Source organism: Lactuca sativa, chromosome 2 (genome assembly GCF_002870075.4).
Source record: "Lactuca sativa cultivar Salinas chromosome 2, Lsat_Salinas_v11, whole genome shotgun sequence".
NCBI lineage: Eukaryota > Viridiplantae > Streptophyta > Magnoliopsida > Asterales > Asteraceae > Lactuca > Lactuca sativa.
Window position 1 is genome coordinate 125800043 of NC_056624.2, and position 11650 is coordinate 125811692.

An 11650-nucleotide genomic window follows, 5' to 3' on the forward strand; every position below is an offset into this window, starting at 1 on the left:
CCTGTTTGGCAAAAGTAGCTGTTAGCTGGAAGTGGGTAGCGGTTAGCTGGAAGCAGGTAGCTGGTAGAGGGTAGCAGGTAGCTGGTAGCGAGAAGTTGTAGCTTTTATTTGTTATATGAATGTTTGGCAAAAGTAGCTGGAAGCTTTTGAAATATATAAAATTACATAAAAGGAAAATTGGTTAAAAATAAATAAATGTATAAATATATTTTTAAGGGTAATTATGGAAATTGATTTCAAAAGCTCAGGAGCATTTTGTTAAACGCTATATGAAATAGCTTTTAGAATCGGAGCGTTTTGTTAAAACAAAAAGCTAAGCGCTCGTACTGCGAAATGAAACTTTTTGTTTAAACTAGAGCGTTTTATCAAAAGCTAAAACCTAGAAGCTCCAAAACTCTTCCAAAAGCTCCGTGTCAAACACGCCCTTAGTGTCGAGCCTCCGTTTCTAAGGAGGGTGTATCGTATGAGTTTGGTGGTGTTTATTTTCATGAGCCAAACATAACTAGTGTTGGAAATAGAGGCTACATTTTGTTTCATATTTATTTCAATTAACAAGTGTATGGTGTGTTTGGTGATGCGTTTTAGTGTTGTCATTAGTTTCTTGGTGTGTTTTCATCATGCTTTTGTATGTTTGTGTTGTGGGATAATGACTTAAAAGGGTAATATACTTTTTAATCTTTATAGATTTGGTCAATGACTTTTTTCCGTCCATATTTTCCCATTCAACTTGTTTAACTATACACATTCAGTCCTTACGATCAGCTACTCCAAGTAAGCTAGAAAAAATGACTTAATAGGGTAATATATTTCTCACTTTGTACACATTTAGTCCTTAATAACTTTTTCGCACATTTAGTCTTAAATTTTTTTTTTGTTGCAAAATAAGTTTTTGTTGTTTTGTACACATTCAGTACTTATGGCCAGTTTCTTTAAGTTTTTCTCACGGTATCCTACATGGAACAATCATTAATGAGGTGTTCAGGTCTTTTGATGCTTATGCCTACCGCCACCTTGGTTTCTTGGTTACTTAGGTCTTGTATTTCTGAACTCATAACTTATTCATACGATCTTTATATCCACATGATCGTATTTGAGTCTACTAAAAATTTTGTTTAGATTACTCTCCTTAAAAATTAATGTATATTTACTTACGAGCTTATAAAAAACTTTCATACATACATTTATAAAGAACACACACACACACACACACACACACACACACACATATATATATATATATATATATAGAGAGAGAGAGAGAGAGAGAGAGATCATAAGTAAAAATATATTACTTTTTAACGGCAGTAATATAAGCGAAGGTTATAGTAGACTCAAATACGAACGTGTGGATATAAAGATCGTTAAATTATGAGATCGTACGAAGAAGTTACAACGTTCATAACACAAGACCTAAACAAAACCACAAGACCTAAGTAACCAATCAACCAAGGACGAGGTGGCCATAAGCATGAAGAACCTTGAACACCTCGTTAATGATTGGCGAATGATTGTCTGACATAGGATACTTCGAGAAGAACTTAAAGAAACTGGTCATAAGTATTGAATGTGTACAAAAACAACAAAGACTTATTTTGCTCCAAAGGGTTCTTCAATCGCATGTGTATCTCCCAAAAAGCCAGAAAAGTCCCCAATTTGGAATAAGGTTCCCAATTTATACTTATCACAAAACAGGGCCAACTCGGCGAGTAGGTCCCCAACTCTTTGAGTAGATGTGGAAAATACGTGTTTATCAAGGACTCTTGACTTTTCTTCGTGAATATTCTCGGGAACTCGCCGAATAGCTTCGTAGACTCGCCGAGTAGCTCCAGATATCTTCTTTTTCTTCATTCTTTGGTTTCTAATTGATTCTCCTTATTCCTTTTTTTATTCCAAGCATGTCTTCTGGACTGAAAACACAATTTAGACATTATTAAGTACCTTTTTTCCATATTATGCACATAATTAGCTAAAAATGAATAAAAATCAATACTAAACATATGGCTAATTATGCACATATCAAAATACCCCATACTTGTTTTTTGCTTGCCCCCAAGCAAAACTCAATTTTAGCACATTAGAATCACATAGGATAACTCCAATTGAACCCAACCATTATGCCGAAACCGCAACGCGTGCATTTGTGTCTAAAATTTTCTTAACCCCTCCTCCCCCCCTCAAATATTGCAAATACTTACAATCCTCATAAACGTTCACCCACTTATCCCGAACAATGCTCATTTTATGCATCCCTCCGAATCCATCCGTAGAAAACTTCCTAACCTCAAGGTGTTTTTGGTTGAGCAACCCAAGCATACATAATCTAAAATTTAGAATTTATGATACCACTATGGAACTCTTTTGCATCCTCACTTCTTTGACAATTTGATCTTCGATTTTCGCGTATCTTCAAATTTTGAATCTTCAGAATTTTGATCTTCATACTTTGACTTTGATACTCCAAAAATTCTTCAATCTTTTTCTTCTAATTCTCTTTTTTTTTCACATGTAACTCATTTATTTCTCTTTTTTTTCTTTTTCAAGACCCTACATGCTTAAGCAGGGGCACTCAACTTCAACCTTTATTAGCTAAAGAATAAAATTTTCCTGGATACATTTATGGTACACGATGCTAAACATATTGCATCCTTCGGGCTAAGCAAGGTCATGTTTTTGTCCCATGATTTCACTGGAATTAGGAAGCCACAAATACACTAGAACGTATATAAGGTCAACTAAATATTTGGGTCTTCATGCAATTATCAACATAAATCTAACATGGAATCCTAATTACTTTTACCAAAATTTTCTAAATTAAGTCCTAAGCAATATGTTTGGTATGCAAAAGTTGATTTTTTTTTTTAAATATACCTAAATTAAGATATTAGGATTCTAAATTTACTAATATGTAACCAACCCCCTACCCCACACTTACTTCATGCAATGTCCCCATTGCATGTTATGCATGAAAAATATAAATATGAAATATAGAGAGAATTGGAACAAACTCCCCTGGGGTAGCTGTCGTGAAGCTGATTTTATTCAATTAAGCTCCTACTTTGAATGACTTTAGACATGGGAACAGCTCATCCATATCTTGGTTGTCATGTCGCATGTGGTAAACATATAAATGACTCAAATATTTAAGGACTGCAATGAATGTGCCCAAAACAACTCTGGAGTAGAAAAATGTTGACAGACTCGGCAAGTTAGGCGTAAACTCGGCGAGTAGATCATCATTTTGCAGTAAAATCGCGTAATTACACATGTACTCGGTGAGTACTCTAGATTCACTCGACGAGTATACTCTGATTCGAAAATAAAATTTCCTGCTCGTTGACTCTTGACTGAAGTGCTAGATCGGGATATTACAATGAATCTTCTCGTACCTCCTCCAGTAATAACACAGTTGATCACTCGCAATCCTAACGGACTCAACCTTAATTGAAACATTTCGCACTCTCATCTAAAGCAATCCTCACTTGAACCTTGACCAAAAAGACTCCTATATGCATCCAAATCTTCCAACCTGAAAAACATGTAACCACGAGTGAAAGCAAACAAATCAAAGTCCTAAAAATATAAATATCCAAGTTCAACAAAGTTCATAATCAAACACCATAAAAACATTAAAAAAAACATAAAAACAACCAATCTTCAATCTTCTTCTTCTATATTTTCCCCTCCTGCGCCACTGCCTCCTTCTTGATTGTTTCTTCTCCACATCCTCTCCTCCCAATTCATGATGTAAGGGTACCCGGGGTCGGGCTTTGGGGCGATGTTCATTTGCTGAAAAAGATAATTGAATAACTCATTGTTGTAGTGAACACCTTGCCCAATGTCATCCAAATATCTTCGATATTCCACTTGATTCCACCCATCATTTTCATCTTCCACCGGAACAACCGGTGGGTCTTCTCGGGCCCGTTCATTCCTTTGTCGAACCCTTCGTCCCGGCTCTTCGGGAATAACCGCCTCGTCTGCATGTGGCATTGCATATGAATCCCCAATTTTTTCCATAATTCTCGCCCTCCGATATAGTGTAGTGTTGAATGGAGGAGGAGAAATCACAGTTAAGGCCCTAGCCTCTTGTAAGTCTAGGATCCCAAATGATCTCGCGAGTCTTGTTACAAACATTCCTCCATTAATTTTGTAGGTAACCTTTTCCTTAACAGCTCCGTCCGTGAGATACTTGGCTAAGCAATAGGGCATGTTGCAGAAGATGTCTGGGGGGATGATGCTCCAAAGGTAGAAAATGTCAAGGGTTGGGACCTTGTCATCATCCTTCCTCATATTGATGATGATGGCAATGAGGCGGTGAATCAGACGATGAATGGGCGAGCGGATATGGCCTTCTTATGCAGAAGATGGAATGTACACCCGGTTCGCAATGGTATTCCACCAAGTGGAAGCAACAACATGGCATTGCTCCAAGAAGGTCTCAAAATCTTCCGTCAACATGGCATTTTGATCATAAATGCCTATCCTCCAAGCAAGTTCCGCAATACTGCATTGTCGCAGCTCCCCTCCAAGTGAAAAAGAAATGAAATTGTGGTTATAATATTCACTACCACCTCGGAATGAGATGGTAGCAAAAAATTCCCAATATAGCTCTACAAAGACTGGTTCTTGGATCTTGAATATCTGTAACCATCCATCACAAACTATTGTAGATTCTCCCACATCACAAGATTTCAACACGTAAGGTGTCAATTCTTCTTCCAAACCAATTTTCCCCAACCAATCCCAATTAACTGCATTGGGAAGGTGAATTTCTTTTTGCTTGAGAGCCTCTAATCAGTTCTTTGCACGGGCTTGTGAAGATCTTGAAGTTATTTGTTGAAAAGTAAGCCATGGAATATCTCCTTGGCCTCCTCCCCTTGAAGTCTGCCCTCTTCTAGACATAATTTCTGCAAAATAGCATCAAGAGAACAACAACAAACAAAACCCAACAATTAAAATCAACCAAAACAGATCTGTCTTGGCACCTACTCATCGAGTTCATGAACTACTCAGCGAGTAGGATGAACTTCGGGAACAGTTTTCAATCGGACCATATTAGGTCAATGAAAACACCTAATTTTGCAAAGGGGTTTGCTGTATTAAGTCCCTTAAACACACATTCATAAGAAATTTTGTCTAAAGCTTCCTAATTCATAGTAAAATCAAAACCCTAGAATTGGAGAAAACCCCCAAATCCGGATTTTAAGCAAAATAAGAACCAAGAATTGATAAAGTTGCAATCTTTAACAAGTATTGAGAGTAAAAATCATACCTTTTCACTTGGTGGATGGAGATTCAACAAGAAAGAAAAAAAACTAGAGAAAAGGCTTAAGAGTAGAAGTGCATGACGAGTATGAGTGGTTTGGTGAAAGTGAATAAAAGAAAAAAAACCCTAATTTACAGATTGTAAAAACCCATGTAAATGTTCTACTCGCCGAGTATAAACATCTACTCGCCGAGTAGAAATGCGTATTCGCGATTTTCGGGGATTTCGAATAGGTACTCGCCGAGTAGTACGTATAAACTCGGCGAGTAGAGCATGTAGTTTAAAAAAAAAAAAATTTAAACCACCACCCCACACTTTGAGCATTGCTTTCCCTCAAGCAATCATTTTTAAACATAATTTCAGAAGAAGAATGAAAGAAAACAGATCCTAAGGAATGAAAAAGAAAACAAAGGGAAAAGAAATGCAAACTCTAAACTCGGGTTGCCTCCTGGAAGCGCTTCTTTTTAAGGAGTCATTATCTGGACTCCTTCCATTCTATGTTTCTGCCATTCCCTCTAGCAGCAGCCCTTCTTCTATGTCTTCATTTCTCCGGATTCCTTCTTCGTATTTTTTCACTCTATGTCCATTAACCTTGAAAGGGTTGCCATCTCTTGACAATAACTCGATAGCTCCATGTGGAAACACCTTCTTCACTAGAAATGGACCATCCCATCTTGACTTTAGTTTGCCCGGAAAAAGTTTGAGTCTTGAATTAAAAAGCAACAACTTTTGCCATTCATGAAAATCTTTATTACCCTTGATCCTCTTGTCATGCCAACTCTTGGTTTTCTCTTTATAAATTAAGGAGTTAGTGTAAGCCTCATTGCGAAGTTCCTCAAGAGCATTCATTTGCATCAACCGGTTGTTTTTAAGCTTAGCTATATCAAAGTTGCACATTTTTAAAGCCCAAAAAGCTTTATGCTCTATTTCCACTGGCAAATGACATTGCTTTCCATAAACTAGCCTATATGGTGTAGTACCAATAGGTGTTTTGAAAGTTATTCGGAAGGCCCAAAGTGCATCATCTAACTTATCCAACCATTCCTTCCGACTGCTCCCCATCGATCTCTCCAAAATGCTTTTTAAGGCTCTATTTGTCACTTCAGTTTGCCCACTTGTTTGTGGATGGTAAGATGTAGAGAATTTATGGGTTACCCCATATTTCCTTAACACCTTTTCTAATTGATCATTCGCAAAGTGAGTGCCTCGATCACTTATAAGGGCTTTAGGAACTCCAAATCTCGAAAATAACTTCTTGAAAAATCGCACCACCACCCGAGCATCAATAGTTGGTAAAGATTGTGCCTCCGCCCACTTGGATACATAATCCACCGCCACCAATATTTATTTGTTGCCTTTTGACATGGGAAATGGTCCCATGAAATCGATCCCCCATACATTAAATACTTCGCACACTTGAGTACTATGTTGTGGCATTTCGTTTCGGGATGAAATGTTTCCCGGTCTTTGGCATGCATCACATTCTTTGACATATTGGGTAGCATCTTTAAAAATAGTGGGCCAATAAAACCCAATATCGAATATCTTCTTAGCAGCGTAGTGTGCTCCATGATGTCCACCGGTGGGCCCGCTATGACAATGCTCCAAAATTTGTCGACTTTCATTTCCGAAGACACATCTTCGAATGATTCCATCCACGCAATTTCGGAAAAGATATGGCTCGTCCCAAAAGTAGTATTTTATTTCTGAAAAGAATTTCTTCTATTGTTGGTGAGTAAGATCTTTTGGGATATACTTGCTAGCTAAGTAATTACATATATCCGCAAACCATGGCTCTTCCCCCGTGGTTACCATAATGTACTCATCCGGAAAGTCATCTCCAACTTGATCTTCCACCAATGCTTCCAATTGCGGGTTTTCTAGCCTTGACAAGTGGTCGGCTGCTACATTCTCCATTCCTTTCTTATCGTGTATCTCGATGTCAAATTCTTGTAGAAATAGAACCCAACGTATCAATCTTGGTTTGGCATCCTGCTTGGCAAACAAATACTTGATAGCAGAGTGGTCAGTAAAAACAGTGGTTTTAGATAAAACTAGATAAGGGCAGATTTTGTCAAAAGCATACACCACAGCTAGTAATTCTTTTTCGGTGGTGGTGTAATTCTCTTGGGCAGGATTCAAAGTCTTACTTGCATAATAAATGGGTTGAAAGTGCTTATCAACCCTTTGACCAAGGACAGCTCCTAGTGCAAAGTCACAAGCATCACACATTATTTCAAATGGTAAATCCCAATTCGGGGCAATAATGATCGGGGCATTAGTCAATTTTTCTTTCAAAAATTCAAAAGCCTCTAAACACTCTTTAGTAAAATTTAATGGTGCATCTTTTAAAAGCAATTGTGCTAGAGGTCTAGCCATTTTCGAAAAATATTTTATGAAACACCGGTAAAAACCCGCGTGACCTATAAAACTTCTAATGCCCTTCACATTAGTTAGTGGAGGTAATTTGGCAATTGTATCTATTTTTGCCTGATCCACCTCAATTCCCGATTTGGAAACTTTGTGGCCTAAAACTATACCCTCCTTGACCATAAAATGACATTTTTCCCAATTAAGGACTAAGTCGGTTTTTTCACACCTTGCAAGCATTAAATCAGGGTTAGTGAGACAATCATGGAAGGAAGATCCAAAAACAGAAAAATCGTCCATAAATACTTCCATGAATTTTTCCACCATTTCGTGGAAAATGGCCATCGCGCACCTTTGAAATGTCGCAGGTGCATTGCATAACCCAAAAGGGCATGCGACGATAGGAAAAAGTTCCACTTGGGCAAGTGAAAGTGGTCTTTTCTTGGTCCATTGGGTCTATGGGTATTTGGAAGTAACCCGAAAATCCGTCTAAGAAACAATAATAGCTATGGCCCGACAAACTTTCTAGCATTTAATCAATAAAAGGTAAAGGAAAATGGTCTTTACGAGTGGCATCGTTTAGCTTTCGATAATCGATGCACACTCGCCAACCGGTTACCGTTCGTGTTGGAATAAGCTCATTCTTCCCGTTGGTTATGACTGTCATCCCTCCTTTCTTGGGCACCACTTGGATAGGACTCACCCACGAACTGTCGGAAATAGAATAAATGATCCCTGCATCTAAGAGCTTGACTACTTCCTTCTTGACCACTTCTTGCATGTTTGTGTTCAATCTTCTTTTGTGTTGCACAACCGGCTTTGCTCCTTCCTCCAGGTTAATCTTTTGAGAACAATAAGAGGGGCTTATTCACTTGATATCGGTAATGCTCCATGCAATGGCCCGCTTTCGCTTCTTCAAGACTTGAACTAATTCTTCTTTTTCAGATTTGGAGAGATCAAAAGCTATTATAACTGGTTTTTGATGACCATCTTCAAGGAAGGCATACTCCAAGTGATCTGGTAGTGCTTTGAGCTCTGTTTTTGCGTTCTGCATGTTGTACTCGCCGAGTACAGGTAAGGGACTCGGTGAGTCCTCTGCAGAATTCACGACTTCTCGGGTTTCTTCAACTAGACTCGGCGAGTAGATCGAGTCTACTCGGCGAGTAGAGTGCTCAAAGTTCTTCATTAATTCCTCATAATCAGCTTTTTCCAGTAATCTATCAATTTCCAGTAGGTCTTTTCAGCATCAAGTTCTTCATTAAAGATGACGGTAGACTTGTTTGGGTCTTAATTATCCCATTCCTCCATCAATTCATCCAACATGTCAATTGAAAATGTCGTGTCATCACTATTCCTCGCATGCTTCATAACTTGATCGACCCCGAAAGTGACTGAATCACCCCCACTCGTAGAGTAAGTTTCGAGTCTCTCATGTCCACTATAGCACTTGTCGTGTTACGGAAAGTTCTTCCAAGGATGATCGGGACTTGAGGATCCGCTTCCATGTCTAGAATTATAAAGTCTGCGGGAAACACAAACTTGTCCACCTTGACCAATAAATCTTCACATATTCCTCTTGGAAATGTGACTGTTTTATTTGCTAAGTGAATTGCCATTCGAATTGGCCTTGGTTCCAGGAGATCCAATTTCTTGAAAAATGAATAAGGCATGAGGTTCACACTTGCTCCCGAATCAGCCAAAGCATGAATGGTGGCCAAGTTACCAAATTGACAAGTCAAAGTCAAGCTTCTCGGGTCACCCTTCTTCTTTGGTAGTTTGCTTAACATGGCCGCTGAGCAGTTCTCATTAAGAACTACCTTTTTTGCTTCCTCCATCTTCCTTCTATTGGTTAGAAGCTCCTTGAGGAATTTGGCATATTTTGGCATTTGTGCAACTGCTTCGATGAATGGTATGTTGATTTGAAGAGCTTTTATATGGTCTAGAAACTTCTGGTATTCCTCTTCCTTCTTTTCTTGCTTAGCTCGGGCTGGAAATGGCATTGGAGGCTGAAAGGGCTTTTCAGGAATCTGATTTTTCGGAATGGTCACTGGACTCGTCCAGTCCATATTCTGAACTCGACGAGTAGCTTCTGTATCATGCAGATTTTGACTTTTGTTTTGTTTTTCTGCATCTTCCTTTTGCAACTCCTTGGTTTCTTCAGTTTGAATAGGGGCCAGAGGAGTAATTATCTTCCCACTTCTTGTTGTCACGATATTTATGTGCGTGCCTCGTGGGTTGTTTTCAGTTTTACTAGGAAGTTCTCCCGGTGATCTTTGATTGATTTGTTGAGCAAGTTGTCCCAGCTGTGTCTCAATGTTGTGGATGGATGCTTTTTGATTTCTAAGCATTGTTCTTGTTTCTTGGATTGCAGCATCACGATCATTATGTCTCTTTTCTGAAGCAGCTACAAACTTGGTAAGCATCTCCTCCAAATTTGGTTTTCTTTCTTGTGTCGGTTCCTCCTTTTGGTAATAACCTCTTTTTTTTTTGTTTAAACTTCTCCTCCTTAGCCTTCTTGTACTCATCATAAGGGAGACACTCTTTCTTTCTCTTTCGCCAATCTTCATCATATCGGTCACCACTTGAGTAGCACACTTGCACCTTCTTATTGCCATTCTCATCTAAGTCACAATCTCTAGTAAGATGAGGCTCATTGCAGTTCTCACAGCCCAACCGAATAGCATGGATCATTTGATCCATTTTGTCCATCCTCCTATCCATGTTTTTCAACATAGCCATGACTGCTGACAAATCTTCTGAAGCTGCATAGGCGGACCCCCTTGTCACATCATTTCTTGGATTATGGTATTCTCTAGAGTGCTTAGAGAATTCTTTCATTAGTTGTTTTATCACCGGAGGTGCTTTCTTCGTGAGTGGACCTTGCGAGTCAAGTAATTGCCTTGTTGTGACATTTACTCCATCATAGAAAATGGAGATTTCTTGTTGACTATTAAGGTCATGATGTGGGAAATTCCTTAGTAAGCTCTTGTACCTCTCCCAAGCTTCATAAAGTGACTCTCCAGCTTGTTGTTCAAAGTTGGCTATGGCTTTCTTTAGCTTCGATATCTTGGATGGTGGGCAGAATTGATCAATGAACTCTTCTCTCATCTTGGCCCATGTAGTGATGGATCCGGGGGGGTAGTGACTTGAGCCAATCCTTTGCAGCACCCTTCAATGTAACCGGAAGCATGCGAAGTAGCTAAGTTTCCCAAGGCACGTTTGGAACATTGAAATAATCAGCTACATCATTAACTTCATCCAAGTGTTTCTAAGCATCTTCGTGGTCTTTGCCGGTGAAGGGGATCTCCTTAAGTGGAGCAAGGATGTGACCCTTAAGCTCAAAAGTAGCAGTTGCGGGAATTACGGGTTACACAAGTCCCGGGCCAGTATCATCGCGTATCCTCTTCTTCCATTCCCCCATGGGGACTTCATCGATGTTAGCCATGATAATAACTAAATCGTCCTCGGAATCGGAGTCCTGCCCGTATGTAGGTTCTTCTTCTTCTTCAGTTTCGTACTCAGTGTCTTCTTTAATCGGGTCTTCGCTTGCTAAAGAGGCGTTGGATGCCCCTGATTTGCTACCCTTCATCTTCCCAAAAACAGTCTTCAAGCTAGACAAAGGCGACTTCTTAGGTGTATTCGAGCTTTCAACGTCTTTGCCTTTGTTCTTTCTCAATGCGGATTCTGGGTCTTCAAAAGGGGGTACCAATGGAGTGTTGGATCCTCTGGTCAAGAAAATCCTGCAATAAAAAGAGAAAAACGCGTAAAAAGAACAAAAATGAAACTAAACGAAAATAAAAATTAATTTGCCAAACAGCAGGGTACTCGCCGAGTAGGTGCGAGTGCACTCGGCGAGTAGCCAGTCTAAACTAAAAAAAATTAAAAAAACTAAATAAAAACTTCTAAAAAAAACTAATAAATTCTAAAACCTAACCTACTTACTGAGTTACTAAAAAATTAACTTTGTTCAAGAAAAACTCACACAAAGGATCGATAAAATTAGGAATTAGACTT

At 38.9% G+C, this 11650-nt stretch overlaps 1 protein-coding gene and 1 non-coding gene across 2 annotated transcripts; one reads left to right on the plus strand and one right to left on the minus strand.

The window, feature by feature from the left end:
* Nucleotides 1-9000: 9000 nt before the first annotated feature.
* LOC111898666 (uncharacterized) lies at nucleotides 9001-10251 on the minus strand. Its single transcript, XM_023894561.1, has one exon. It carries the CDS (start codon nucleotides 10249-10251, stop codon nucleotides 9001-9003), a length of 1251 nt encoding a protein of 416 aa, XP_023750329.1.
* Nucleotides 10252-10589: 338 nt separating this feature from the next.
* Nucleotides 10590-10696, plus strand: LOC111898687 (small nucleolar RNA R71). The gene has a single exon (XR_002852667.1). It is a non-coding gene; the product is annotated as a small nucleolar RNA R71 (small nucleolar RNA).
* The last annotated feature ends 954 nt before the right edge of the window (nucleotides 10697-11650 follow it).

Excerpts from the sequence above, each read along its gene's own strand:
- LOC111898666 (XM_023894561.1), bottom strand. The coding sequence starts at position 10,251 with ATGGCAATAAGAAGGTGCAAGTGTGCTACTCAAGTGGTGACCGATATG.